General features: G+C 41.0%; 2 protein-coding genes across 5 annotated transcripts; one reads left to right on the top strand and one right to left on the bottom strand.

Moving 5' to 3' along the window:
* The first annotated feature begins 3,022 nt into the window (after positions 1-3,022).
* On the top strand, positions 3,023-17,619 carry LOC110974267 (betaine--homocysteine S-methyltransferase 1-like). The gene is made up of 9 exons (XM_022225795.2): positions 3,023-3,468; positions 7,693-7,825; positions 8,145-8,272; positions 8,840-9,034; positions 9,720-9,867; positions 11,123-11,317; positions 11,979-12,109; positions 14,786-14,880; positions 15,522-17,619. Exons 1-9 carry the CDS (start codon positions 3,436-3,438, stop codon positions 15,610-15,612), a joined length of 1,149 nt encoding a protein of 382 aa, XP_022081487.2. The 5' UTR covers positions 3,023-3,435; the 3' UTR covers positions 15,613-17,619.
* Positions 17,620-18,752: 1,133 nt separating this feature from the next.
* LOC110974268 (uncharacterized) lies at positions 18,753-22,740 on the bottom strand. Of its 4 annotated transcripts, none has more exons than XM_087141319.1 (4): positions 22,498-22,740; positions 21,352-21,788; positions 20,846-20,986; positions 18,753-20,145 (listed from the first exon to the last, which is right to left on the bottom strand). In XM_087141319.1, the coding sequence occupies exons 1-4, from the start codon at positions 22,688-22,690 to the stop codon at positions 20,110-20,112; spliced, it is 807 nt and encodes a 268-aa protein (XP_086997445.1). In that variant the 5' UTR covers positions 22,691-22,740; the 3' UTR covers positions 18,753-20,109. The 4 variants fall into 4 exon arrangements, with proteins under 4 accessions (XP_086997445.1, XP_086997447.1, XP_022081488.2 ...); XM_087141317.1 differs by having other exon boundaries at positions 20,057-20,147; positions 20,691-20,986; XM_087141321.1 differs by lacking the exon at positions 20,846-20,986 and having other exon boundaries at positions 18,753-20,147; positions 22,498-22,739.
* Between the last annotated feature and the right edge of the window lie 3,404 nt (positions 22,741-26,144).

A 26,144-nucleotide genomic window follows, 5' to 3' on the forward strand; every position in this document is an offset into this window, starting at 1 on the left:
TTGTTGTCCTAATTATGCAGATCAGAAAATTGCATTTGGACTGGCTTGCCTGCTAGTGTATTTTATAGTTCACCAAGATGGCCGAGGTAATCAAGTTAACTAGATGCTAATTCTTGTAGTTCAAATGGCCTGAATACCAAAAATTGCTAGCTATCCAAACAATCTGCCGTAAATCTATAAAACAAAAGCCGAAATGCACAACCAAGCAGCGATCATTGCCTTATTAAAACTGTTGCACATTATGCAGTAGAATCATTCAGTGTTGATGGAAACCGCTCTCTTCTCAAGCATAATTAGATACTGTTTGCATGCCCCCTGCATCACCTATTGAGCATGTCGTGGCTGTAAATATGCTCCTATGGTGCTTCATAGTTTGCACTTTATCATGCTCATGTCATGAGCCACACAATGCAGCATACTATAGAAGCAGTAGGTTTTGCTGGCAGAGACTACTATAAGAACGAGGTGATTCAAAGCCACCCCACGTCATTTGCCATGTAAAATACATGATATTGGCCCCCTTAAAATGTGGTGTTTTTTTTAAATGCCAGGTACATGTGGTATGGGGGCGGATCCAGGATTTTCCAAAGGGAGGGGGGCGTGATCCTGGATTTTCGAAAAGGGGAGGGGCATGAACTAAAGCAGTAATGGTAAAATGCCTGTATGCCCCCCCCCCACCGGGGCCGGAGCCATTTTGTATTGCAGGCACTCTCTGGTGCAATTTCAGGCAGGATGACCCCACTTTTTTCTTCTCTCTCCTTTTTCTTCTTTTTTATTTATTTATTTTATTGTTTTTGGTAAAAAGGGGGTATGCACCCCTCCCCCGATCTGACCCTGGGTATGTATATGGATCCATCTCCAACTGTGAATCGCTCACTCTGAAAGGGCAAGTATTTTTGACAAAGCACACTGACAACAAAATAACTGATTCAAAGCTGCCACGCTTCATTTGAAAGTAAAAAATCAAAGATCGTATAGCGCCGAAGGCGCCGCTTTGCGGCGCTATACGATCTTTAGTAAAAACTGCCAGGAAACATCATTGTCCGTGCTTGCAGGCAGTGCGTTTTTATGGTGCACCTGATGGCTGTAGGCCCCCTACTTCATCCAAATGAGTAAACACCATTTTTGGCCTTTGCATGCAATGCAGTGTGCACGATATCGACATATAATGTACGGTCTTCTGGTAAATTTATGGCAAATGAAGTAGTTATTTGTGTGGGTGTATTTGTGGTCAAATGGGGTATTTATAAGCCTGAATGACACAATCAAAGGTGCTCCTGATGTTGAAGCCAACAGACAGGGACTGGTGTTGTATCAAACATTACTTTACAGCTAAATGGATGACTTCAGACTTTCATGTATTTGTACACGAAGTTTTTTGGACAAAAGGACTTGGCCAAATACCTTTCAAATAATTTCATTCATCAAACAAATAGGATAACATGAAGTTTCCGTTGATTTCTTTATTTTACTTTTGTGCATATTTACTTGAGCTTTGTTCACACTTCATGGTTGGCTGTCAACTTTTTACTTGACAAGGATTACACTGCAACACGGACAGGATTGCATTTGATTATGTTTAGAAACAGTGGAATGAAAATGAAATCGTTGTGTCAAGCGTGTCAGCTGAGGACAAAAACAGATTCAAAACAAATCAGTTTTTTCCCAGCTTCTTCCTAGATCAATTAATAAGAACACAACCAAATCAACTTCAAACAGTCTGAAATTAAACAGTCCTGCCTCCTTTTTGAACATACAAATTTTGTCTAATTTCCTCAAAAATGGGGAAAAGTCCAACCAGGAAATTCTACCTTCTTAACTGATACAGAAGGCTAATAACGAGCTTACAGCCATCTGTTCAAGTTGAAACCTTGAGCTAATTAAGACCAAACTCAGTCACAATATTGACACGATAATGGAAGCTACACCATTCAATATTTGAAGCTCCTCTTTAATCTGCTTAACTCACATAACCTCATCAGACTGTGCAAACATTTATTTCAAATCAGGTGAGAAGACTTACTCAAATGCATTTTGTGCAAGAAGTATCTTTTTTAATTCCCTAAGCAATCCAGACTGAACTCGCTTGCAAAATGGTAAATTCTTGCCCGCTGTAAGACAAATCTCAGGTAAACCTCAATATTTTTGTGACATTATTAAATCCTGGAATCTATTTAAAAAGCGAAGCCTTTGAATGTTTTGAGGACGTTGACCCATGCCAAATCTCAATACATTTGGTTCACTGAAAAAACAAGGAAAACAGGACAAACGAAAATGGCAAGATCATAAGAATGTGTGTATTCAGATGCCAGGCCATATGAAGATGTGGCCTAGCAGCCATATGGACTGATACAGTGTGGATCTCGGAGGCCAACAGGGGCCATAGAAATAGGACTATTTGGGGATGGGGAAATCAGAATTAGTTGATTGTGAGTGACTTTCCTGCGTAAAAATAAAATGTCCCAAACCTTTATCTCACCCCTCAGAAAAGTCACAGAAAGTTACAATAGAAGTTCCGACATTTTTGACACCCCCCACCGAAAAATTTCCCCTCCCCTGCCCTCGAAAATTTGGTTCGTGGTTCTCGTGGACCTTGAACAGTGCTACGGGATGGCAGACACGCCATTTTTTTCAATGAAGCGAAACAAAAATGTAGACGTAATTAGGTAGAGGTTTTAATGTCCCAAATACAAAGATTACCAACTGTAGCCTGGACCAAACCGCGAGCAAATAATCCTTTTGTATACTTCAATTACATATATTTTATTTGATTACACTTTTCCACTGGCTATTGTAAAACAAGACAAGAAAAATTAATACATTAAAAACATATACATAAAACATTTGACATGCCACAACAATCAGATGACGGATATAAAAAACAACATGCTAAAAAGCCAGTGACTGGCAAGATGGAACAGTTGACCAGCACCTCTACCGAGCCATCTTACCGCATGACGACAACCCCCCCCCCCCGCAAAGAAAATAAAGCAAGTGGGAATTTATTAATTCGATCTGCACGGAATGCATGCAGCGATTTGTGTTCTGCCTACTATTGTGCACGAGATACAGAGATGCACGTAGAACGAAACCGTGAAGTCTCCCCCGGCCCCCGTACCGTACGAAATCTCTCACTAGTGACGAGCCGCCAAGACCTGGACATATGTGCCAATTCCTTGACCGGCCGTGGGTCGTGCCGGACACTGGGCTCTCGCCGCACGGCGTGGTGGCCTGGCGGGGTTGTTCAAGCACAGAAAGCAACGACCCGTTTCAAGGGTCAGTAGGTCGGCCTGAGGTTTCATTGAGTGAAAAAAGGACATTGGATTATCCGGCCACGCATAGAAAGTAAAGAGACGACCGTAGCCGTCCGCCTCAACAACGTGCAGATCACCGAGCAGGAGAGTTAGTGTGTTCCTTCCTCCATGGTGTGAGTTAATGCCTTACGGTCACCCAAGCAGAATGACAAAAGTGAGTTGTAAATGGGAAGTGTGATCGTACATTAGCTTTATAACACAAACTAAAATGAGTTATTTCAAAGGAAGACCGGCATTATGATCATGCTGAGATATGATAGCACCTAGCGTAAAATTTCCGCAGCTGTACTCAATACCTGTAGTCCGAGTTCTAAGTCGCCTTGTCGGGAGACTATTGTTAAAAGTCATTTGTTGAGCCCTTTTTGTGTCTAAAATTTTAGAAGGGGTCTGGAGCATATTAATTATTATGTCCGGCGTATTGTTTTCATTATTAAACGTGTTAAAGATCGCTAGTATTGTTGTAACTTGTACGCTGCATGTAAATCATGTATTAAAATAAGAGGGAGTGTCTGCCTAGTGATGGCGGGCGGGCACTCGGTCGGTCAGTCCATAGAGAAAGGACAGTTCGTGGTCTGTCTGTTATCTTCAAACAGCATGTAGGGCCTATATTGGTAAAATTACCCTTGCAATCTTGGTGTGAAGATTAAGAGAGAGAGAGTGTAAAATGTTTACCTTTTTGCTAGAGATAGTATACATGAAGGACCGTGGTAAATATTGATACGACCGTGCAGGGCATACAGCGCATACATATCAGCCGTGCGAAGCGCGCTGAGAACTGTAATCGTCCACTTTCTTTCTTCCAAATTCATTCACCGATTTCAGGCAAATTTGGACATAATCTAGCTTGGCTCGCTAGCCTGTTTGGCCAGTGGTCACCTAGTGGTCATTTTCCTTCAGAATTACTAAATGCTACTTCCACAACCTCGGTCCACTTATTGTCAAACTCAGTCAGTGGCATCTCTGGACCATGCCTCCTAAAATTTGTTTATAGAATTTGTACAGTGGTCATCTAGTGGTCACTAGTGGTCATTTTCTTCAAAACTGCGAATTCCTTCTTCCACAATCTTGAGCCAATTATTGTCAAACTTAGTCAATAATATCTCTGGACCTAGTGTCCTAAACTGTGTTCGTAGAATTTGGCCACTGGTCACCTATCGGTCAGCAGTGGTCTTTTTCTTCAAAATAACTAATTGCTTCCACCCCCCACAGTGTTGGTCCAACTACGGTCAAAATCAATCATTTACAGCTTTGGAACAAGCCTCAGATTAGTTGTTCACAGAATTTGGCAACTGGTCACTTAATGGTCATCAGGGATCATTTTCTTTCATTGCATGGTCGAATACTTGCCAGTTTGGCTATATCTATCGGTATCTGCCACCTTTCTTTGCCGATTTCAGCCACATCTGAAACTAATCTTCCTTTGCACGATTTCTGTCCTAATTGACCAGCGTACAGGGTCAAGGGTCACCAAGTGCTCACTAGTGGTCATTCGCATTAAAAATACAACATAACAATTCTCACCCCAGTCATTACTCAATCAATCTCAAATTAGGGCGGTTACATCTTTGCAGGAAACACCATGTGGGTGGTTAACAGAATTCGGCTGATGGTCACCTAATGGTCAGTGGAGTCATTTTTTTCCAAGATGTTTTTGTACTGGTTGTCAAAATATAAAACTTGATCGTTTTAATCTCTGCAGCAAGCCTTATTTGTACAGTTTACACAGAATGCAGCCTGTGGTCACTTGGTGGTCCGTGGAGGTCACTCAGTTTAGATCAAACATAACCATGGTCTACTAAGTTATTCAGCCAAGATCCGTGAATGTATATGTACCACGTGTATTTAGCCTCACACAGCAACGCACATTACGCTAACCAGCCACTGGCCAACATGTGTTGCCCGTTTCATGTATACACTACTATTGATAGACAGATTCGCTGATGCTATTACGGCAGTGTACCGCGGTGTCCCTGACACTCACGCGTGCAGCGATGAAAAAATTGAATCTGGTCCGTACCTCTAATATGTAGCCAATTCTGTGCAAAGCCTGTTTCCAGAACCACACTAGACACCATTTGCATAGGCAGGAGGAATGACCATGTTTAAGCTGGACTTGCCAGTAGTCAACTTGTGTGCACCTTCAACATTTCCAAAAGCTGTTCACGGCTGATATATCCGTGCTTCCTGAAGTACATAAGCTCTAGTTACTACATGAATTTGCTGGCATTTTGCCACTCGCTACGCTGCTTAAAATTTTCAAGTGTGCACCCCCCCGCCACTTTCTGAACTACATGTATTTTGATTCAAGGAAAATTTCCTTGAAAAAAAAATTTCGGCATACACCAGTCTGACAGAATAAAATTAACTGGCGGGGCCAGAGTAGCACAGAAACTGTTTGCCATGCGCCACACATTACACAGGTCATACGGGAAACAGACTGCATATCGATGGCTCCATGTACGCTATGTTCTGTCATTTTTTTATTTAAAAAATTATAAAAAGCCAGCAATCAAAAAAAAGAAGTCATTTTGGTAAGAGTTCCATGTTCAGTTATCACTGATCTTCCTTTGCAGTGTTTATGAGTCATCAGAAAATGATAAAATGTCTTTAAATGTTACAACATGAAAATATTGAAGCCATTGGGCCAGTCCAATGTGAACAGGATGTTAAGTAATGTTCTCGTGTGAAAATCTTTCCGGCGTCTTTCATTTTTTAAATAAAAAAGGAAAAGAAAATCAAACCAATTTTTCTCTTTTATCTTACTTGAAATGAAAATGGAGGAATCACACAAAGAGGTTTTTCCTGTTTTCCATGTTGAAAATGACCTGATACGAAAATCAAAACTTATATCTTTGAAATACTTTTAGTCTCAATTTAATTTTACTGGACCGGAATTTAAGAGTAGACTGAATGAAGTTTTCTTAGATGCAATTTTTCTGGAACTTTGTACTTTTTCATTATATGAAAATTCTTTTACATTCCTATTAGGCAAATGCTATTTGAAAAGCACATTTTGAAACAATCAGCCAATTCCTGGAAAATTTAGGGTGCTGTTCCTCTGAAGTCATAAAGGGAAGATGTACATGCAGTTTAGTGCAAATCAATGTGACATAGAGCCTTCCTTCTTGGGATGACAGCACAGCTTTGCTCATGAATCGAAATACTCATTAACATAAAAACCGAAAAGGTTGTAAACTACCTTTGTAATAAAGAAACAAAAGTTGAAAATAAGATTAACTGAGACACAAAGGTGCATTTTGAAGGCTTCTATTAAACATATTGGTTGCAGCCACTGTGTATCCTTTAACATCTATTACACACGTGGTAATGTGTAGGTAGCAAATGGGCACAGAGATTGAGAGAATGCCAAGGGCAGTGTGGAGGTAGCGTAGTTGGACACCTGATTGACATTCAACGTGCAATAGCCTTTAACATCTATTACACACGTGGTAATGTGTAGGTAGCAAATGGGCACAGGGATTGTCAGAATGCAAAAAAAGGGCAGTGTGGAGTTACCGTAGTTGAATACCTCATTGACATTCAACCCTTAATGTTGAACAAGTAACCTTTTGACGTTTGGCAACTGCTCAGGACAAAAAGGGACAAAATACAAACTGCGCTTTCTAAGTTTGAGGTTTTTTGACCCTGGAAAAGCCCATGCCACATGTTGCAAGGAGTCAACTTGATTGAGGAAAACAGTGAGATCAGATTCAATGTAATCTCTAGGCAGGACATGGGGTTTGGGTATTTCATTTGGATATGGGAAAAGAGTGATGTGATGCATTCGCTTTCCTATCTTGTTTGCAAGCAAATAACTGCACCGACAAGACTTAAGTCAAAGCCATTGTGACCCTTGAAGACTGCATTGTCCAAGGTTGAAATGGAGGCAGCTGGGTCTCTAAAGTGTACAGAAACACTTTGAATATAGGTTAAGACCCAGTACATGGGCTTGATGTATATGATTTTGATTGACTGAAATAGGAAAACAGCAGATAGAAGAGACAGTTTTTCTCTCAAATAATTATAGTGCCGTAAAAAAAATCACCTACATTTCCAAGTTTGTTTGACCACCAAAACCCTATGGCCAGGGTTGCCTCCTGGTGAGAGAGTTCTGTGTCATTGTGAAAGGGCATGTACATGTAAATAAGGTACATGTGAATGGATATGCGTGGTGGTGCGTTCGATTTTTTTTGTCTATTCTGCACTCCATCATTTCTAGGGGTGTGCACCCTGAATTTCAAACGGTTACTTATTCAACGTTTGAATATCAAACGGTTACTTGTTCAGCATTGAATGTCCAACAAGGAACAAGGAACTAACTTCACATCAATAAAAAAAGTTTTTATTCATATATACCTTGTTAATTTACCTCTTACAGGGATTGCTTGAGCGTTTGGCTGCAGGAGAGTTGATCATTGGCGATGGTAGTTTTGTGTTTTTACTGGAGCGGAGAGGCTACGTTTCTGCTGCTGCCTGGACCCCTGAGGCATGTGTTCTGTATCCCGAAGCAGGTAATTAGCTGAAAAGCGGATGTGTCAGTGTACTAGCAGAAAAAAAGTGTACTGATAAAAAATTATTTTTCCCAAGGTTAATGCACAGCAACAACCTTGCAATTGCATAACAGCTAGAGGCTGTTATGCAGATCTCTCATCTTACCTCCATAGAGGTGGAACTGCCTTTCAATGCAAGTATTAGGGCCACTTCAAATGTACACGTGAGGTATAAGTCTTCATTGTTAAAGCTTATGTAATTATACACTACAACGCCCCCACAAGATTCCATTGATTATCTGCAAGACGTTTTTAGAAATATTTTGTTGATGTGCAACAGTTCGTCAGTTGCATCGAGAGTACCTACGAGCTGGGGCTGATGTCATGCAGACAGCAACGTTCTACTCATCCGACTGGCAACTCCAGCACGTGGCATCCTTTCGCAATGATGAGAAAATGAAGAATCTGGTGAGCACCATAGTTGTAGGGAGTGCACGGGGGTTGAAAAATGGTTATTATGGGGGCGATTTCTTGCCCCCACAACTCGGTCCATCAAATTTCCTCACAAGAAAAATTGCCCCCTCTACAGTGAGGGTTACTCTTCCTGAGTTGGGTAGGGTAACCCTCAATGGACAATCCAAAGATCCATTGTGAAATCAAGAATATTTAAGCCTCAGTAAAATTGAGACAGTTTAATGCACACTTTGTAGATTTTGTCATTGTACACAAAGGAGTATGTTCAAAATTCTTGGAAAACTCTTATCTTGTTACAGTGACATCGTGATCTCTTACAGGCAGGCTTAATAAGATCAGTTAGTGCAGTCAAACTACAATTGCCAATTTTCCTTTTCCAGCCAAAAAAATATAAACTTGTCTTTCACTGACAATTCAAAAGGAAACGAAGGAAATGTGTAAACTAAGTTAATTGACCTAGTTGTTTGGGCCTTTTCTGTTCTGGTTTTTCTGTAATACTAGTAAGTCCCACAGTTTAATATGCTCTCTTGCCATTGTGTTGTTTTTGTGTCTCCTTTCCAGACTACAGGTGACATCAACAGCGCTGCGGTAGATCTTGCAAGGGGTGTGGCAGAGGAGGGCGGAGCCCTGGTTGCTGGCTCGGTGTCACCGGTTTCCTCCATTGCATTTAAGAAGGGCAAGGAGCATGTAATTAATGAATTTCAGAAGCAGATGGCAATTTTTAAGGAGAAAAAGGTTGATTTCCTTCTAGGCGAGGTACGTGCACAGTATGAATTATTTTGTTCCAAATGGTAATCAACAACACAGTTTTTACCCTCTTTCACCCATTTTTTTACCACATTGTATCAAACAGTGTCCATTCAGCCAAAATACCATAACTAGTTTGATCTTGAAGCAAATTCAGTATTTAAGGTAATAGTGGGGGAATTTATAAGAGATTATTTATGCATAGTCTACAGGGGTACTTTAGTCAAGACTAAAGTACAGTATCAATATCCAAGATGGGATATACTCAGCCAGAAATGGTTAAATCCAGATGTAGAATTTAACATCTTTAATTAAATCTTTCTTTTCAAGAGGATTTTCAAGTTAACCTTTGACCGCTCAGGGATTCAGAACTCAACTGTAGTTGAAAAATATCAAGGCTACCTTAACAAACCCAATGCTTTTTACATATGGATATTTTGTAGAAATGAGGGGTCCAAAAGTGTGACATTTTTGTGTCCCTGTTACATCTGACCTTTGCTATTTAACATGGAAATATCACCGGAATTGCTTTCAAATTATAATTTGTTTGGCAGGTAATTTGCATTCATTCATCACTCTTGGAAATTAAAAAGTTGTGTTCTGAACGTACAAAATCATATGTCACATGTGTCAGGGACACAGAAAAAACTTAGACCCCTAATATCTGGAATTACCCAAATGTGTCCTCTGACAGTTTTTCATCAACATAGAGGAGGCTGAATGGGCAATTCAGATTATGGCTGAGATTGGCGTCCCTGTGGCCTGTACTATGAGAATACCTCCGACGGGTGATGCTTCTGGTTGTTCACCCCAGGAATGTGCTGTCAGAATGGCAAAAGCAGGTAACATTCATTACTAAATGCAGATGTGACTCACCATCCCCAAATTTTGAAGTAATCATCTGAATCGTGAATTTTATAAGCCCCAATGAGATAAGTGAGTAATATGTTTTCAAGAAAGCCAGAATGTTTACTTCAGCTGGACTTTTGTGGAATGGATATCCAACACCGCATTCTGATCCGTTGGTCAAAGGCACATGAGGCAGATAGCATAGAGATAGCTCAGTTTGTCAAGTATTGGACACAGTGCTTCAGATGTGGATGTTTCTGTCACCTCTGGTCCTTGTCCTTCACCTGACTGATGACAGTGTTCACAGGGTTTACCACATGGAGGTTGACGTGAGCCAGCAAGTGTAACAGGGAAAAAAGCACACTGTGGGGAATTCGCAAAACAACAAAAACTCTAACTAAACCAAGGATCTTTGAGGGAAACTGAATTAATAAGGACTCAGACACCAATAGTTGACTTCAAAAAAGGGACCAAAAAAAATTTATTAATGAAAAAGTACAGGAAAAATGCCAAAAAACTAAAAGGACTCAAGGACTAAAAACACCCAGAGACTAAGACTTTTAAAGACTCAAAACCCAAACCCAACACAGTGCGTAAAATAGACCTTATGAGTTTACACTCAGACTTCAATCACTGACTTCTAGAAGAATAGGGCTCAAGCAGAAACACCACACTCCAGTTAGGAGGAACAATACATAGGTACATGTGAAGGTGACTGGTCTCTGCTGATCTGCTACACTGAGTGTGACCAGACCACATGGCAACTCTATATAGGGGGAAGCTGGGGCTTAAACAAATAAACAGGGGGGGCACACTACTAGAAAAAAAATCAACAACTCTAAACTAAAGTTAAACATTTTTAAAGGGGAACTACTTCTATGTAAAAATGTGTACTTAATAACATAAACATTTCTGGCTCTGCCACACAAGCATCACTGGGGGCTTTGCATTTCAAAAGTCTGTGTGTGTGTGTTTGTGTGGCTCCACTGAGCCGCAAACTGTGCACCATATCATCTTCAAGTGTGCATTCCTCTAGATCTGCTCCCCTAGCAATGAGGCAGACCTCACAGCCCTCGATGACACCACAGTGTGTTGGTTGCGGTACCTGGAGGACATCACCTAATTTCCCCATCCTCAAACCAAATATATTGATGTTTGCCATTTAGACCTGAATTTTTAACCCTGGCTGACAGAAAACGTCCCAGATGATCACTTACTCAGTTCTGGATTTTACTCTGCCGTACATAGGTGCCAGTGTTGTGGGCATAAATTGCATGTATGACCCGACTATTTGCCTGGAGACTGTCGCCCTGATGAAGCAAGGCCTGAAGGAGGCAGGGCTCCAGACTTACCTGATGGTGCAGCCATTGGGTTTCCACACACAGGAGCCTGGTTACGTTGACGATAAGAGAGGCTACAATGCACTGCCAGATTGGCCATATGGTAAGCAGATAGTTCTATATTTATTCCGACTCACACTTCACACATCACACTTCATTAATGCTTTGGAACCCTCTAGGATTCTGCAAAACAGAACTGTTACTGAAGTGTGTTTTCTCCATCATTATATCAACCCCGAAGTGATTCCTTTATTCGTTAGTTTTAATACATTAACTTTGGCCAATCTGTGTTATGCTTTGACATCTTCAGGGCAGTGAGATTTGATGATGTCAGCACGTTTTTTTTTATGTACAAAATAGCAGTTTGGAGTCCATCTCTGATCATCTGTTTTCCCTTCATTCTTTCTGTTTTCCGTTGTTTCAATCAGTCAAATCCTTTGTTTACTTTATGAACAAATTGTTCTTTTCCCTTTTGCAGAGTTATGCCCTAGGATTTTTTTTAAAGGGACAGAAGGTCTGAAATCAGTTTGTTACTTACTGGTCTGGTTGCTATTTCCAATAGTGTAGATTGAGGCAGTACTGCAGAAGTAGACACGAACCTTTTCAAAAAGTATCATAACCATAGCCACTGCCTTTTTTCCCATCATGCACATTGTCCTGAAGCAGGACATGCAGTTTGAAATTCCTCAGAAACTGCAACATATCTTGGTTGTTTTTAGGTTTTTAAAATATTTTTAAACAGTTATTCCTCTGTGTGTTTGCAGCAATGGAGCCTCGTGCCATATCTCGTCTTGACGTCCACAATTATGCCAGGGCAGCCTATGAACTAGGCGTTCGATATATTGGTGGTTGTTGCGGATTTGAGCCGCATCACATCCGGGCCATAGCAACAGAGGTGAATCTGATTTGTGAATCAAGAAGACCTCCTGACACAGCAGTGGCATCTGTGTATGGGTCATTCCAGAAATTAGGGGTCCATTTTGTGTTTGTCCCTGTCACATCTGACATATGACTTTGTAAGTTCAGAACACATTTTCTGATTTCCAAGAGTGATGAATAAATGCAAATTACCTGCCAAACACATGGTAATAGTTTGAAATCAATTCCGGCGATATTGCCATGTCAAATAACAAAGGTCAGATGTAACAGGGACACCAAAATGTCACACTTTTGGACCCCTCATTTCTGAAATTACCAACATACCTTGACTCATGCATATTCTTATCTGTAGAAATTGCTTCCAGTTACTTCCAATTCTATTAAGTTGCTGTGTTGCAGTATACCAGTGTAACATAGTAAAGGGTGAATAGTTGAGTGTAGCTCCTTGACGTATTAAGCTCTTGAGGCAAAGCAAATGGGGATCAAGTTTTGAATTATCGATTTCAACTACCAAAAGGAGCTGAAATGTGCTGCTATCAGTTCATGATTACTGTGCATGAAGCATAGCTAGGGTCGTTGTCACATGTGCATGCTGCATCCTTGCAACTGATGATTACTGTGCATGAAGCATAGCTAGGGTTGTTGTCACATGTGCATGCTGCATCCTTGCAACTGATGATTACTGTGCATGAAGCATAGCTAGGGTTGTTGTCACATGTGCATGCTGCATCCTTGCAACTGATGATTACTGTGCATGAAGCATAGCTAGGGTCGTTGTCACATGTGCATGCTGCATCCTTGCAACTGATGATTACTGTGCATGAAGCATAGCTAGGGTCGTTGTCACATGTGCATGCTGCATCCTTGCAACTGATGATTACTGTGCATGAAGCATAGCTAGGGTCGTTGTCACATGTGCATGCTGCATCCTTGCAACTGATGATTACTGTGCATGAAGCATAGCTAGGGTCGTTGTCACATGTGCATGCTGCATCCTTGCAACTGATGATTACTGTGCATGAAGCATAGCTAGGGTCGTTGTCACATGTGCATGCTGCATCCTTGCAACTGATGATTACTGTGCATGAAGCATAGCTAGGGTCGTTGTCACATGTGCATGCTGCATCCTTGCAACTGATGATTACTGTGCATGAAGCATAGCTAGGGTCGTTGTCACATGTGCATGCTGCATCCTTGCAACTGATGATTACTGTGCATGAAGCATAGCTAGGGTCGTTGTCACATGTGCATGCTGCATCCTTGCAACTGATGATTACTGTGCATGAAGCATAGCTAGGGTCGTTGTCACATGTGCATGCTGCATCCTTGCAACTGATGATTACTGTGCATGAAGCATAGCTAGGGTCGTTGTCACATGTGCATGCTGCATCCTTGCAACTGTTCCATGAACGGTTCCCAGACGACAGCTTGGTACTGGGGCACTTTCGACTTTAGCGGTCGCCTGGTAAACAGCAAAAATGGTGTAGTGGTCGGGCAGGCTCGCTCGGCGCTCGGCACTGAGGATTCTCGGCTCTTGCCAACTCACGCTTATTTTAGAAATTTATTTAAACAAATTACACTCGAGCGGCAGAATGCAATTTGCGGGGACATTCGTTTTAGGAAAGTATATCCTAGTCTAAGGGCAAGACAGATGAACAAAATAACACACCGGGAAACAAGTATTTTCAAGACAATAACAATTAACAATATTTAATTGAACATCAAAGAAACAATGCTAATCAATGAATGAAGGCGGCGGAATTCATGTCAAGGCTATGACTTCCGAAATGTAATCAAGCTTCTACTTCATCTGGGGGCACTCTGTATGCGAGCACCGCCAATCGGAGGAAGACCTCTGGAGGCGCACTGGATAGTGAGGCACCTCGATGTAGGACCTCCTGGAGGCACCTCTCACTCCACTAAGTATTTGTGAGGGAAGCCCGTCGAAATGATCACAGTTATATCGTAAAATGATTAGAATTTGCCTTTAACTTACTGGAGATGAACAAGTGCGGCGATTCCCCCAAGCTAATAGTCGTTTGGGTTTAAACAGCCGAGTATTTTCTTTGTCGGCAGGAGCAGCAATCTGACAAGTCCGAGTCCGAGCAATAACAACAAAAACAAAACAAACCCCGAAGTTCAGCGTATCTGGCAACGAATTACATTTCGCGCTGCCCAAATTGGGCTACAAAGAACTCCTAAACGTGCACTAAGCAAAAACGAGTAATACTCGCACGCCCAAGACTTAGATAAAGCGCGCCGAACAACTAATCCCTAAAACATGCACCGACGTGCGATTGCTGCTTGCACCGTAATGCGTGCACAGCGGAGGCGCCCAACTTAAAGATTATGAAAGCAACAACATGACGTCGGAGCTCGCATGCGAATTAGGAGTTTCTTCGTATAACAACAAAAGTAAGTTAAGTCGGCAGATATGGGGAGTAAACTAATTTTCGCTACAATAGCATCTGGCACTTGATGGTTAATGAATAGTACATGAGTCGGGCTGTCAAATATTATGTATGAGGCATCAGAAAAATTATCGTTGAGCAAAGATATGTATGCTCATTAAGTCTCTACTTAATATTTTAGTTATAAGCCCGTCTTTTGATCGTTACAGCTCTGTAAATTGGGTTTTATGGAGACATTAGCATATTGTTCCTTAACAATATCTTGAATTGGTTTTGTGCAGTTGTCTGATGAGCGAGGAGGCCTTCCCCCTGCAGCTTACAACGTGACGCCGTGGGATGCTCTTAAAGTGAGCAACAGTTCCTCTTATTGGGTAAAGTAAGTATGCAAAACCTCACATTGTTTCCCCCCTCTCGGGCTAAGTAATTATGGTAACAAAGAAAACTTGAGGTAGGCACCCAAAGTGGTGTAACTTCTAACTCGCCCTCTCCTCTTCCCCCCTCGCCAAGTTCTGCCCCTCAGGATGCCCCCATTTGAATCTTTTGAATGTACAAGCCACAGGTGATTAGCATTTCGTACCCCTTGAGAGAAATGCATGCACCCCAGGTTGCCCCCCTCAGAGATTCCACCCCAGTTATGGTGTTCTATGTTCTTTGAAGTTGGAAATTGTTACACTTCACTTCAACATTCATCCTGCCCTTGGCACAGGAGAAATGTGACTTTTTGGCCTTTTTTTCTGCCTTTTTTTGCCTTTTCTTCTGTGTCAAGGAAATTCTGACTGTAACTTGTCCAAGAAAATGGATATTATGATAATTCTGCAGTGTTTTGATACGCTATTGGAGGGAAAAAATGTGCCTTCACAGACGTGTTTAACTTCACAGTAATGGCTGTCCAATGAAAGCAGCAATGAGCTAACTCGAAATATTTCCCAACTGCACATCTCCTAAAGTGCAAGTTCATAGAAAACTGAATATTTCCATAGAAAACTGAATATTTCCCATCTTTCCTCGGATTCTCAGGACAGACAAGGAGTACTGGGACAATCTCACACCATCCACAGGCAGACAACTCCAAACGTTTGCAACACTGCAGAGCAAGACAGATCAATGATGGAATGGCAACATGAGTTTCCTTGTTTGTTTGACAGAAAAGAGTCTTCCAAAGAAGAGTTCCTTGAGAATGACTGTCACTTTTTAGGCAAGTTCAGTATGACGACTTGCTGATTTGCCTTTAGGATAGAAACAGGATTTGAGCGTACACAATGCTTGAGACATCTTCAAACTACATTCTTGCTTTACAAAGATTATCAAAAACAAAACCCACAAGAAAAGTCATAAGTTCAAAGAATCCTGTACTTTGTTTATAACAAAAGTCTCGCTGACAGTCAAAAAACCAATACAGTGATGATGGCCCATTGTATACTTGATGCGATAGATTTAACATAAGCATCTCAAAGCACATCTATAATAGAACTTGGGAAGCATAAGAGGAGAATGATAACGCCACTTTATGAAAAGGGAAAGGGATTTTGGTATTGGCTGGTATAATTAACTTTTCTTTCTTTTCCTTTTTTTTTTTTACTTTATTTTTTATTTGTGTATTTGTCGTCTCACAAACTACAATGCATGAATCAGAGTGTACATGTGTATTTTGGGGTATTGGATGCTTCTTTTGGTGTCACCTTTTTCTTAGCCTGCCTGTTTTTGTTAATTAACAATGTGGAAGAAGTTGCAGATCGAGACGTGGGTTAAGGTTACCCTGACGCAAAAAAAATGAATAACAATTATGGTGAGAATTCTAAAAATTACCTTCTATAAGACTTGTTGTTCGTACATCAGTAACGATGTAATACTTATATGTGTCCTATCCGTAACAATCAAACACAAAATATCTCTGAGGGGCCTGAACCTCTCACTCATACCAACCCACCCACCCAACCAAGTGTGTATTTGCCTGCAACTGGGGACCTCCTATTGTTCCTCTTTTGTTTGTACTTAAACTTTTTTAGAAGACCACCCATATATTTTGTACACAGTTGTCAATTGGGGACCCTCTGTCAATCGGGGACCTTATTGTCCTCTATTGTTCAGGGTCCCCAATTGAATGCAAAAACAAACTCGCTAACACTCCCTGGATTCCCCCCTGAGAATGGCAGTTGGCAGAATAGACCAGTTTTGGAGTAAACAGCTTGAAATCCAATAAGTTGTAAAAAAAACACCACAAAAAGCAACTTTGTCACATTTTATTTGCCTCTCATGTTTTCTGTCTACTTACATGTTTCACAAATCTGATATTCTGGTTGGATTTATTTTTGCTTCTTATGGAATTAGTTATATAACTTTATTCATTACCTAACCAAGTTTGTGAATCAACAGTAAACTTTCCGTTGATTGATTTTTAACCTTAAATAGCTTAATTTACTTGTTTATAATGAGCGGGTATAAATATTTGAGTTACTACTTTGGATAAAGTTTCAGTCTTGATTTCAGCAAAGATTTGGCAAATCTGGCACTTTCAAAACTGAACTTTGGTGTGTTGTCTCTGTCCTGAAATTTGGCATACTCAGTACATCAGGTTGCTGCAGAATTTTAAGCCAAATAAATTCATAGCAAGCAAATGCTATGAATCTATCCCCCAAAATTACCATTATCAATTACTTCCTCATAATAAGGCGGGCATTACTGCCCATTTTGATTTATTCAGATCCCAGTCAAACATGTTTTTTTGGGCAATCGTGGACGTTCCTATTGTCCTCTTTTGTTCATACTTTAACTTTTTTTGGAAGGCTTCCAATATGTTTTGAACTCGCTTGGCAATCGTGGACATATCGGGAATAATCGTGGACGGTCATTAATTCTGTTGTTTAACGTCAATGATTGTTTGCGAACATCAGTGAAAGTGTGTGAGGTCGAAGTACGCACAACTGTTAAATGTTGAAGTTTGAGGCAATAAATGGATCGGATGTTTCTGTGCTGCACTGTGTCACATTATTTTCTATCAAAGCACGTCTGCAGCTAGAAGTTACACTGAGGAAATATCTCTTAACCATAATGTGTGTACTGCTGAAGTGTATTACTAAGAGATCAGGGGTAATAAAGGGTAATTTAAGCATCAGAATTCAGTGTATAATGTCATTCACTCGTCGCACTCCTCTCCCACATTCTTAAAACAGTCACGCCTTCAAAGTATCTTTAGACCCAGCCGAGTCTGCCAGATTTCATTCGGATTGTCTGGATAAAATAATACCAAGGACATGAGCTGTTGGGTTTGTCTGGAAGACGTCAGCACCCTTGAGGGTTGTTAGCCCAGAACCAGAGATTTTTTTGAGTAAGTAGAACTTCTTACAACATGTTGCTCCCAGAGATGGTATGTCAATGTATCAACAAACTTACTGTCATGGCTCTTAAGATAGCAATTCAACATCGCATTGGTTGCTGCTTGCTGCAAACCATTTCAAACCAATAAGGTTTGATGACGCTGCACTCGTTATAAAACTACATCCCGAAGTGTGGATGGTGACATGAGTAAAGTGGCGGAGGCTATTATTCTATCCTTCCAAAACTGTCGAGGCTCCCTCTGTTGGAAGAAGTAACAATATTTGCCTAAGACTCCCAGTAAACCACACATCTTCAGTTCCTAGATGTGATTCAGTTTTTTCCTGGCAGTTCAGGTTACTCCTTTTAATGTTGATCCTCAGATTGGAAATAGAGGCAAAGTTGGGATTCATAGTTTTCATATCTTCTGTTTAAATGAAGAAGTCTTGTCAAGATTTTAGCTGTTTTCTCAAGAGTGTGCACATGTAAGAAACTGGTATGGAAAGTTTAGTTCCAGATGATAAAGAAATAAAGGAATTGTGACAGCAATTTCAATCCACAGCAAGAGCACCTAACTCAAATCTTATGCACATTGATGCGCATGACTCGGCAAGAATCATTTACTTCCCCAGGTTTTCAATTGAGAATGATTTTACTGCTCCAAAGTCCATTCAAACTTTCTGCCTCACACCAGAGTTACATAGTCGGAAAGATAATGTCGAGTGCATTATGCACAGTCAGAGAAAGACGCAGGTTTCCATGTATTGTACAGTAGCTGGTTGCTGGCTTTTCAAAGCTTGAGAACCACAGACCTTTGGCATTTCTCGTATCAACCTAAGTACTTGAATGTATTCCAAAGTACAGACTGCCTGTGATAGAACTTTAATAGGCAAGACATCTGCACTGTCACAGTGACTCTGCATGTCTGAGAATGTCTCAGTTGAATAATGTGGGTCTATTTTTGGACCTTTATTTCGAGATCAGGCCTAATGTAAATTTGGCCTTGACCGCAGTACTGGAAATCTGTAAACATACCTAACGGTTTCCAAATTGAAAACTAGCCTAAAATACCTCTTTAAAATAACATTTTATTCATGAAATTGACAGGACCAACACAGACTTGCTAGTTATCAGGTGCAAATACAAAATAAACTTTAACATTCACTAAAATAATTAGAATGAAAACTTTTTTAAATTTGTAATCTAAACATACTGGTATAAGTACTCAAAATCAAGCTTCATATTTTGATTTAAGACTCAAGCTAGGCTCTGTGAAATGAAAGGAAAATCAGTAGAAAATTATGCTGATTCGAGAAATGTATGTCAGTCTACAGTAGAACAAGTTTGTTCATCTCCGGAAACTTTGGGTGCTTCTCAGGAAATGTCCTCCTGGTACTCAAACTACCTTTACCTGGTCTTATTTAGAAATCAGCGGAATTAATTGAAAGCCAAGTTGACTTTTTTAATTTTGGGAACCTGAGAATTAAAAGGAAGCAGCAGGGGCGGATCCAGGACATATTTGCGGAGGGGGACTGTGTTTGTCACCATTGTTGAAGCCATTCGACCCCTAAAAAGTTCTTTAAGAGTTAGTATCATGTTGTCAACAAATCTCAAGTTGTTTTCTCATGTGGGCACAAGAGGGCGATGTTCAAATTTTGACAGCATATTGATCGATGCTTGGCAATCCTGACTTGCAGGTTTGGAGTTGAAAAGGGCGAAGTTCCCATGCGGTGCTTAATACAGGTACCTAGTGGTTCACCTAAGTTTGAGTCCGGAATGGGGAGCCAAGTGGGATTTTTTCCCCTTAAAAACCAGAGGTCCAAAAACGATTTAACAAATGTTTGTTCAGGTGGTGAAGAGTGACAGAGGAATTGTTGCTTATCAGGTGCATTGACCATTTTCATTATGCCCTATTGCGTTGTGTCTCAGTCTTCCACAAATGAAGAAAAGAGAGTCCTGATATTACCTAACGTGGTAATAACTTCATTCTCCCACATTTGGATGAATCATCAGAAAGAACACAGATAAAGGGGCAGTTGACTGACACCAATTTTAAGCTACCACCAAATAATTCGAAAGTGCATGCAATATTTCTTTGTTTTACTTTTTCTATAGTTCCTCGTTTTCTGGATCAAAAACTGTTTGTAGTGTGTGTTGTTTGCTAAACGAACCCAAATCCTTCACAGTGCATGATCTTCAACAATTGCTCCAGCATCCACATCGAACAGTTCCTGTCTTACCGCTTATCAACTCACCAAAGGATGACTTCCAAGTGCAAAATGACTTCCTTGATCTAGTTTGCCTGGGAATGATAACCTCGAAGTAAGAGATCTGCAGTCGAAGGAAGTAGCATAGGTGATTTAAGGCAGGCAACCTTTGACATGTTGGATGAATTTTCATATCAAAAAGAGCACGTTCTTTGAACAAAAGAGAATTGGATTGTGTTACAAAAACACAGTCCCAACATGGTTATGGGTTGAATGTCCCAAAGCAACTTCTCAAAAAAAATAGGCAGAGCGGGGACTCTCTGTTGGTATTTTACTGGGCTGTGTCTTAAATGAAGTACTATTCAATCTGTTTGTTACATATTTGGCTGACTCTACTGACACTGATGCAGATTTGAGATGGTTGTTTGTACATAACACAGTGCAGTATTGTAGGTGACAGTGGACAAACCAGAAATTTCTCTGGGCCTGGCCTTAGCAAAGGGATGATGCATGTACCTTAAATACATGCACCATTGACATATATTAACATATCCTGGTTTCTGTGGATTGACTGAAGCGTGTCATTGTATGCAACTGGTCCAGAAGGACAACACTTCATCTGAATATTACATTATTCATGATCATGATTAAATATTCAAGAGCATACTTTATAGTCTCATCAAAAACGTGGCCTCTCAAATTTTAAATTCACTACATCCTGTTGGTGAATCGCTTCGTTGCCCACGTTGTGTGATCTGCTGGGCTGCTGGCCCGGCACCTCTTGTCGCTGCAGGGTTCCCTATGGCAGGCAGTTCTTGGCATATCTTGGAGCTTCTCCTTGGAGAATGTAAGTGGCACAACATGCTGGGGGAGGATGGTGTCCGCCCCCTTTATGGCAGGGAGCGCCAGTGTGACGTTATTGGAGGGAGTAGTTCCAGGGAACAAAACAATATCACTGCCAAGCTGCAATCAAAGTTAAGTATTTTAGATTTCACATGAGGCAGGAGTTGACTCAGTTTGGCATACCAGTCACTCGAAAATTTCTCCAGGTGTAAAGGCTTATCAGATGACAGGGCAATTATTCCCTTTTCTGAAGACCTGTCAAATTTACAGCTGACGAGAGTCTTATGCCAGGACTCCCCACAGACAATGTAGTAAATTGCTGCAATTGTCACTATGCTTACTTAGGTGACAGATGTACATCAAAGTGGTTTGATCTTACGTCCTTGCAATGACTTTGATTTTGACTGTCATCCTGCATACTATTTTGATAGGAATCTTTTGATTCCTATGCGAATCTGTTGATTGTTGGGGGGTTGATAACCCACCTCAGACAATTTAAGGTTTTCTCCATCCACAGAGCATGCATCAGTCTGCAACCATGCATCCACCTTTAGTGTTGCTGGACCTTGCCCTTTGGTGATATCTTTCCGCCTGGCCTTCTTGTCCTTGGCAACACCCCCATGGCGCCTGGTGGACTTCAGCCTCTCTTTCTTGGCTCTGAAGGCCCAGCTCACAGTGTCCGAGATCGACGGCAGATTCTGTGGATGCATCTCAGGGTTGCATTTCGCCAACCCCCAGCACAGATGGCAGTTGTAGGTCGCACTGCGGGACGTGTCATCAGTCCCCCAGACGGGGATGCACGCACGTGGCAGGTGAGGCACTGGCCTGGCCTTTGGGCATGGAGAAGGCGTCCGTGACGTGATAATGAGCTCCTTGGCCACGGGCTTGGGCTTCAGCGATGGTAAGAAACTCTGGATGGCTTCTAATGTTACAGATTTACAAATGAGCCAACAATTAGTAAATACGTCATGTTTACTACCAACACGATACATTTACCCTTGTGAGTCGATTTCCTAATACTGTAAAAAAAAAAAATTACTGTTCCATAAACCAAAAAGTTAGCAACAGGCAAATGAGTGCCACGTTCAAACAATAGGCCTAGAAATTGTTCTATTACTAAGTATTAGCTACTCATCGATATCTTTAAACTCTCTTTGTGCTTTTCACCAAAACATGAAATACAACAGGCTTTGTTAATAGGCCTATAATTTCCCAATGCCATGTGTATTTACTGGTTTGAAATAGCTTAAGCCAAATACAAATATGAATTAATGCACTATAAGTTGCCTTTCGGCTTCCCGATGTAGGATAACATGAGCCTTCAATGTTTTATGTGTTTCATATAAAATACCCTTCAGCAAGTAATCAAGCAGCAAAACTCCAAAAGGATGCGCTGTACTTATGGAAATGAAACGTTTTGGTGCTGGAGATTCGCACGGCAGGTGGTAAAGTGTACAGTCTACAGAATGTTTCGGCCATATCACACGGCCTCGATTCACCCTAGTGCAAATTTCCATCCCCAAAGGATGTTGGGGATTAGCCTACATGCAGGCCCATAACTTATGCAGTGGCACAGTCGTTTCTTCAGAGAAATAGCCGAAATGAAAAAAACTCGACCAATGTTTTCTTACCTTCCATTTTCAGCTGGGGTTTGAGCGGACGATCTACGATTGGAACTTTTCGAGTTTGTCCATTTCGATGATGGCGAACTGACCTCAACCTCAAGTTAATTTTTTCCCCTGCGCCTAGGTCCAATGTCGGTAGAGGAATTGTCCGACTCACGTCCTGCGGCATAATTCTTTCAGTTTTCAACTGAAGACACATATGATAAAATAATTTTGTTTCCTTATCGCGCAGTGCATAGTGTTGCCTTGCGCATCCACGTGACCGCCGTTGTCACGTGAAGAAAATCTTACTTCCTACTGGTGTAAAGTTTCCTTCAGTCGGCTAGACTGGTTCCCGGTCCTCCTGTATCAATGAAGAGCACTGAATCTGCTTGCCCTAGTTACCGAAAGCTCAGCAATCATATATTTCAGAGCACTGATTTAATCCTATATTTTTGTCGATATACTGAGAAATCAGTGATGGTATCGTGTGATTCAAGAAAGCTGCCGCTGCTGTTCTTTTAATTGTCAAGGCGTGAGTTGCACTCCGGATACTGTAGGTTTTCCCGTTTAAAAGAATTAGCAATGGCGGCATTTGTTTTCGAGGAAAATGGAATGAACATTCAAATCCCCTTTTCTGTTTAACAAATAAAAATTCTATTTCAGTGAGGGTGCATTCAGTCGTATTTATCATTTTCCTCATTTAAATGAAAACTTCGAAACCTTCCGATTGAGGTGAAATATCTTTCGACGTGCGTTTGCCGGAAATACCAGTCCTGCACAATTGTCACAGTTACCCCCCCCCAAAAAAAGTCACTGTAGCAAGAATTTTTGCGGGTTAGTGTTTGCCCCCCAGACAACTTCGTACAGACGCAAAAGATTCAAATATACATCTTCTCTTAAATAAATTTATTCTAACGTATATCTTACAACTAAATACTACGGTACAACAAGAAAACACCAAATGAATTACCTGTTTCTACAAATATTTACAAAAGTTAATAATGGAGCATTTCACGTAAGACCGAATTAAGTCTAAAATAGTCCGCGTTCGGAACACGAAGCAAGGTGTATAATTGAAAGAAGTATAAATAGCTTATGCAATGACTTCTTGGTTGTAACGAAATAAAGAAAATTACAATCAATTAGTTTATTAATCCTTCACCTATTAATTATCAAAACCTTACTAAGCCTGCAATCAGATTGAGAAAAAAAAACTCGTTTATGTAGGGCCCACCGCGAGTAGAATACGCTTTCCGCGTCAAAGGCCGTCCCCTTGCCCGAACCGTCGGCTTGAACCTTGCGCTGGAACCTCTGAGTAGGTAGCCGGGAAAGTGTCAGCGATGTCACGCTTGGCTAGGTTCTTAGTGGTGGTGTCAGTCGGTGTTCCGGCTCGCCTACAGCCTGCCTCGAGCCTGTCTGCTTGGGGCAGTCGCTAGGGCAATTGAAATCACAATACGACCCTTTAATCACTAGGGCTAATGGCTCATGCAGTCCTGGATGCCATCTGAAATAATATATATGTAACGTACATTCGGATAATAATTCCACAGCCTAGATTAATGGCGATTGAGGTAGTGATAACATTAAATACAAACAATTGCATGTATATTGATCGCCTAATGAAATCGCTCCAAAGTTACTGGATCAAACCACAAATTTAGACCACTTAATAATAATGTAATAAAGAAATATTTATAATATCCCTATCAATCAGCTCCTGATTGAAAACAGTGCATCCTCTGTGGTCACTTAGATCGACTGGAAGTGGTACGTGTACTCAAGATCACATTTATAACAGAAAATTTCATAGAATTAGAACCTCTCAAACTTACGGTCTGTTGGCAGATCGGATGCCTGGCTGTCTCGGAGACCATCACCGTTCCAAGACTTGGTTTTCCGGTGGAAAATTTTAGAAATTTTGTTTATAGCAAAAATATTGCAGCTGTCATGTCCAGGCGATCTGTGGCAAAAACGCTTTTTCAAAAATCGCGGGCTATACACGGACGTATATAAAAAACCTTGGACTTGCACCGCCTTTGTATGAAATAGAAGCCAACCAACGGCCATTTTACCGAGCCGAATACAAAAGCGTGGGTTGACTCCCTTCTATTGACGTCAGAAAGAACAAAGGCGGGCATTGCCAGGAAAGCTTTGTATTAGGCTCGGTAAAATGGCCGCGAGTGGATTCAACGATCTCTATAAGCTGATAAAGGGCATTGCGAGTCCAGATTTTATTATACACGTCCGTGGGGCTATAAGTCACATGTCAAAGGCATTATAAAAAAAACAGTGTCGCATAAAATAAGAAAGAGACGAGACCATGGCAACATGAACATTATAATAACTTATGTATTGTTTATTTACATGATAGGACACTACAGGTACGAACGGTACACACAACACACGGACGTTGACAAACACAAATCCTATTGCAGCATGAGGTAGGGTTCTTGTTTGCTGGGGCAACGCTGACAACAATTATTGAGTCAAGAAAATTGCCAGAGGGGATTAAAATAAACGGACCGATCAGCATTTTTTCTGTTAGTGATGAGCCGTCGTTATTCAGTAGTTTTTGTGAAAAAAATCCGCTCCGAGCAGGAACAAAAGAGAAGAGGGCGCGTTTGAAAATGAAATTACTCACGCACTGCATAGGTGCGCAAGTTTATGCGCGTTAACGTTTGACGCAGAGCACGCTGAGTACGATTTTAGTCTAGAATGTGTGGTCTTCGCTCGCGTGCACGCCGAATGCGTGCTAGAACCCGATTGGAAAGCTTAATATACCATCTGTCTTTCTTTCGCCGGTGAGGGTGCACTTCAGCTCAGGGCAGATAATCTCCATCACACAGGCTTCCTAATAGAATCTTAGAGGCTTCCTAATGGTTCTTTGTATATTCATAAAACCAAATAATTATGCATTAATAATGGATAGTAAATCATGCTGAACGTTTATTTTGATTGTGTAGTTAACCGTGAGTCTAATTATTGCTGGTTTAGACCTTCGAGGAGGTTGCTATGGCAACAGCACCTCTCCGGACGTTAATAAATATGTTTGGCCGTCCTTGGTAGGTTGAAGGCTCGGATTTTCGCGTATTTTTCAACGCTATACCTATCAAGTTTTGGAGTCGAAATTGAATGCAATATTGGATGTTCATTATAATCGTGTGGTCAGTTAATAATCATTTCAACCTTAGTAAGAGAGGCCTCGGTTTCCATGGCGCATCGTCCTTAGCTCCAGAAATTAGTGGAAATGGATATTATTTGAGCTGAGCGAGTACAATTTACTGAAGGAGCTGACAAGATTCTTTAACACAATTTCCAGTCAAATGCCGGGGGTCGAAACCGAAATGTTGAAACTAACTTCTTGAATAAGTCCTAGAACGCCCATTTCGGGACTTGAGAAATGTTTTCCAGATCATCTTGACATCAATTCTATGACAATCGAACACCCACCATTTTCGTGGAATTCCCATTTTTCCGAGACAGGTCAGTCGTAAAGTACCGTGCGGGTACGAAGGCCAACAAGTGCGGAACCATGCATGAACTTCCTAATCTATATAACACATACTGAACAGAGACTTCATAGTGATTGTTTTCATACGAATGCCAAGTTTTAAAGTGACCGGATATCCGTCCTCCGTCGGTAAATGACCAATTTTACTCCTCAAACTAAT

The sequence above is a fragment of the Acanthaster planci genome, linkage group LG01, assembly GCF_054643075.1.
Source record: "Acanthaster planci isolate LZ-2023a linkage group LG01, COTS_SCS, whole genome shotgun sequence".
NCBI classification, from domain to species: Eukaryota; Metazoa; Echinodermata; class Asteroidea; order Valvatida; family Acanthasteridae; genus Acanthaster; species Acanthaster planci.

What these genes read in the sequence shown, in the direction of transcription:
- LOC110974267 (XM_022225795.2), top strand. Translation starts at nt 3,436, where the DNA reads ATGCCTTACGGTCACCCAAGCAGAATGACAAAA. An exon ending in TTGATTTCCTTCTAGGCGAG is followed by an intron (nt 9,035 to 9,719) that starts GTACGTGCACAG and finishes GTCCTCTGACAG; the next exon opens with TTTTTCATCAACATAGAGGA. An exon ending in TGTCAGAATGGCAAAAGCAG is followed by an intron (nt 9,868 to 11,122) that starts GTAACATTCATT and finishes TGCCGTACATAG; the next exon opens with GTGCCAGTGTTGTGGGCATA.
- LOC110974268 (XM_022225796.2), bottom strand. Translation starts at nt 22,690, where the DNA reads ATGTGTCTTCAGTTGAAAACTGAAAGAATTATGCCGCAGGACGTGAGT. An exon ending in ACCCCAGCTGAAAATGGAAG is followed by an intron (nt 21,789 to 22,497) that starts GTAAGAAAACAT and finishes CTGTAACATTAG; the next exon opens with AAGCCATCCAGAGTTTCTTA. An exon ending in AAAACCTTAAATTGTCTGAG is followed by an intron (nt 20,987 to 21,351) that starts GTGGGTTATCAA and finishes CTTTGATTGCAG; the next exon opens with CTTGGCAGTGATATTGTTTT.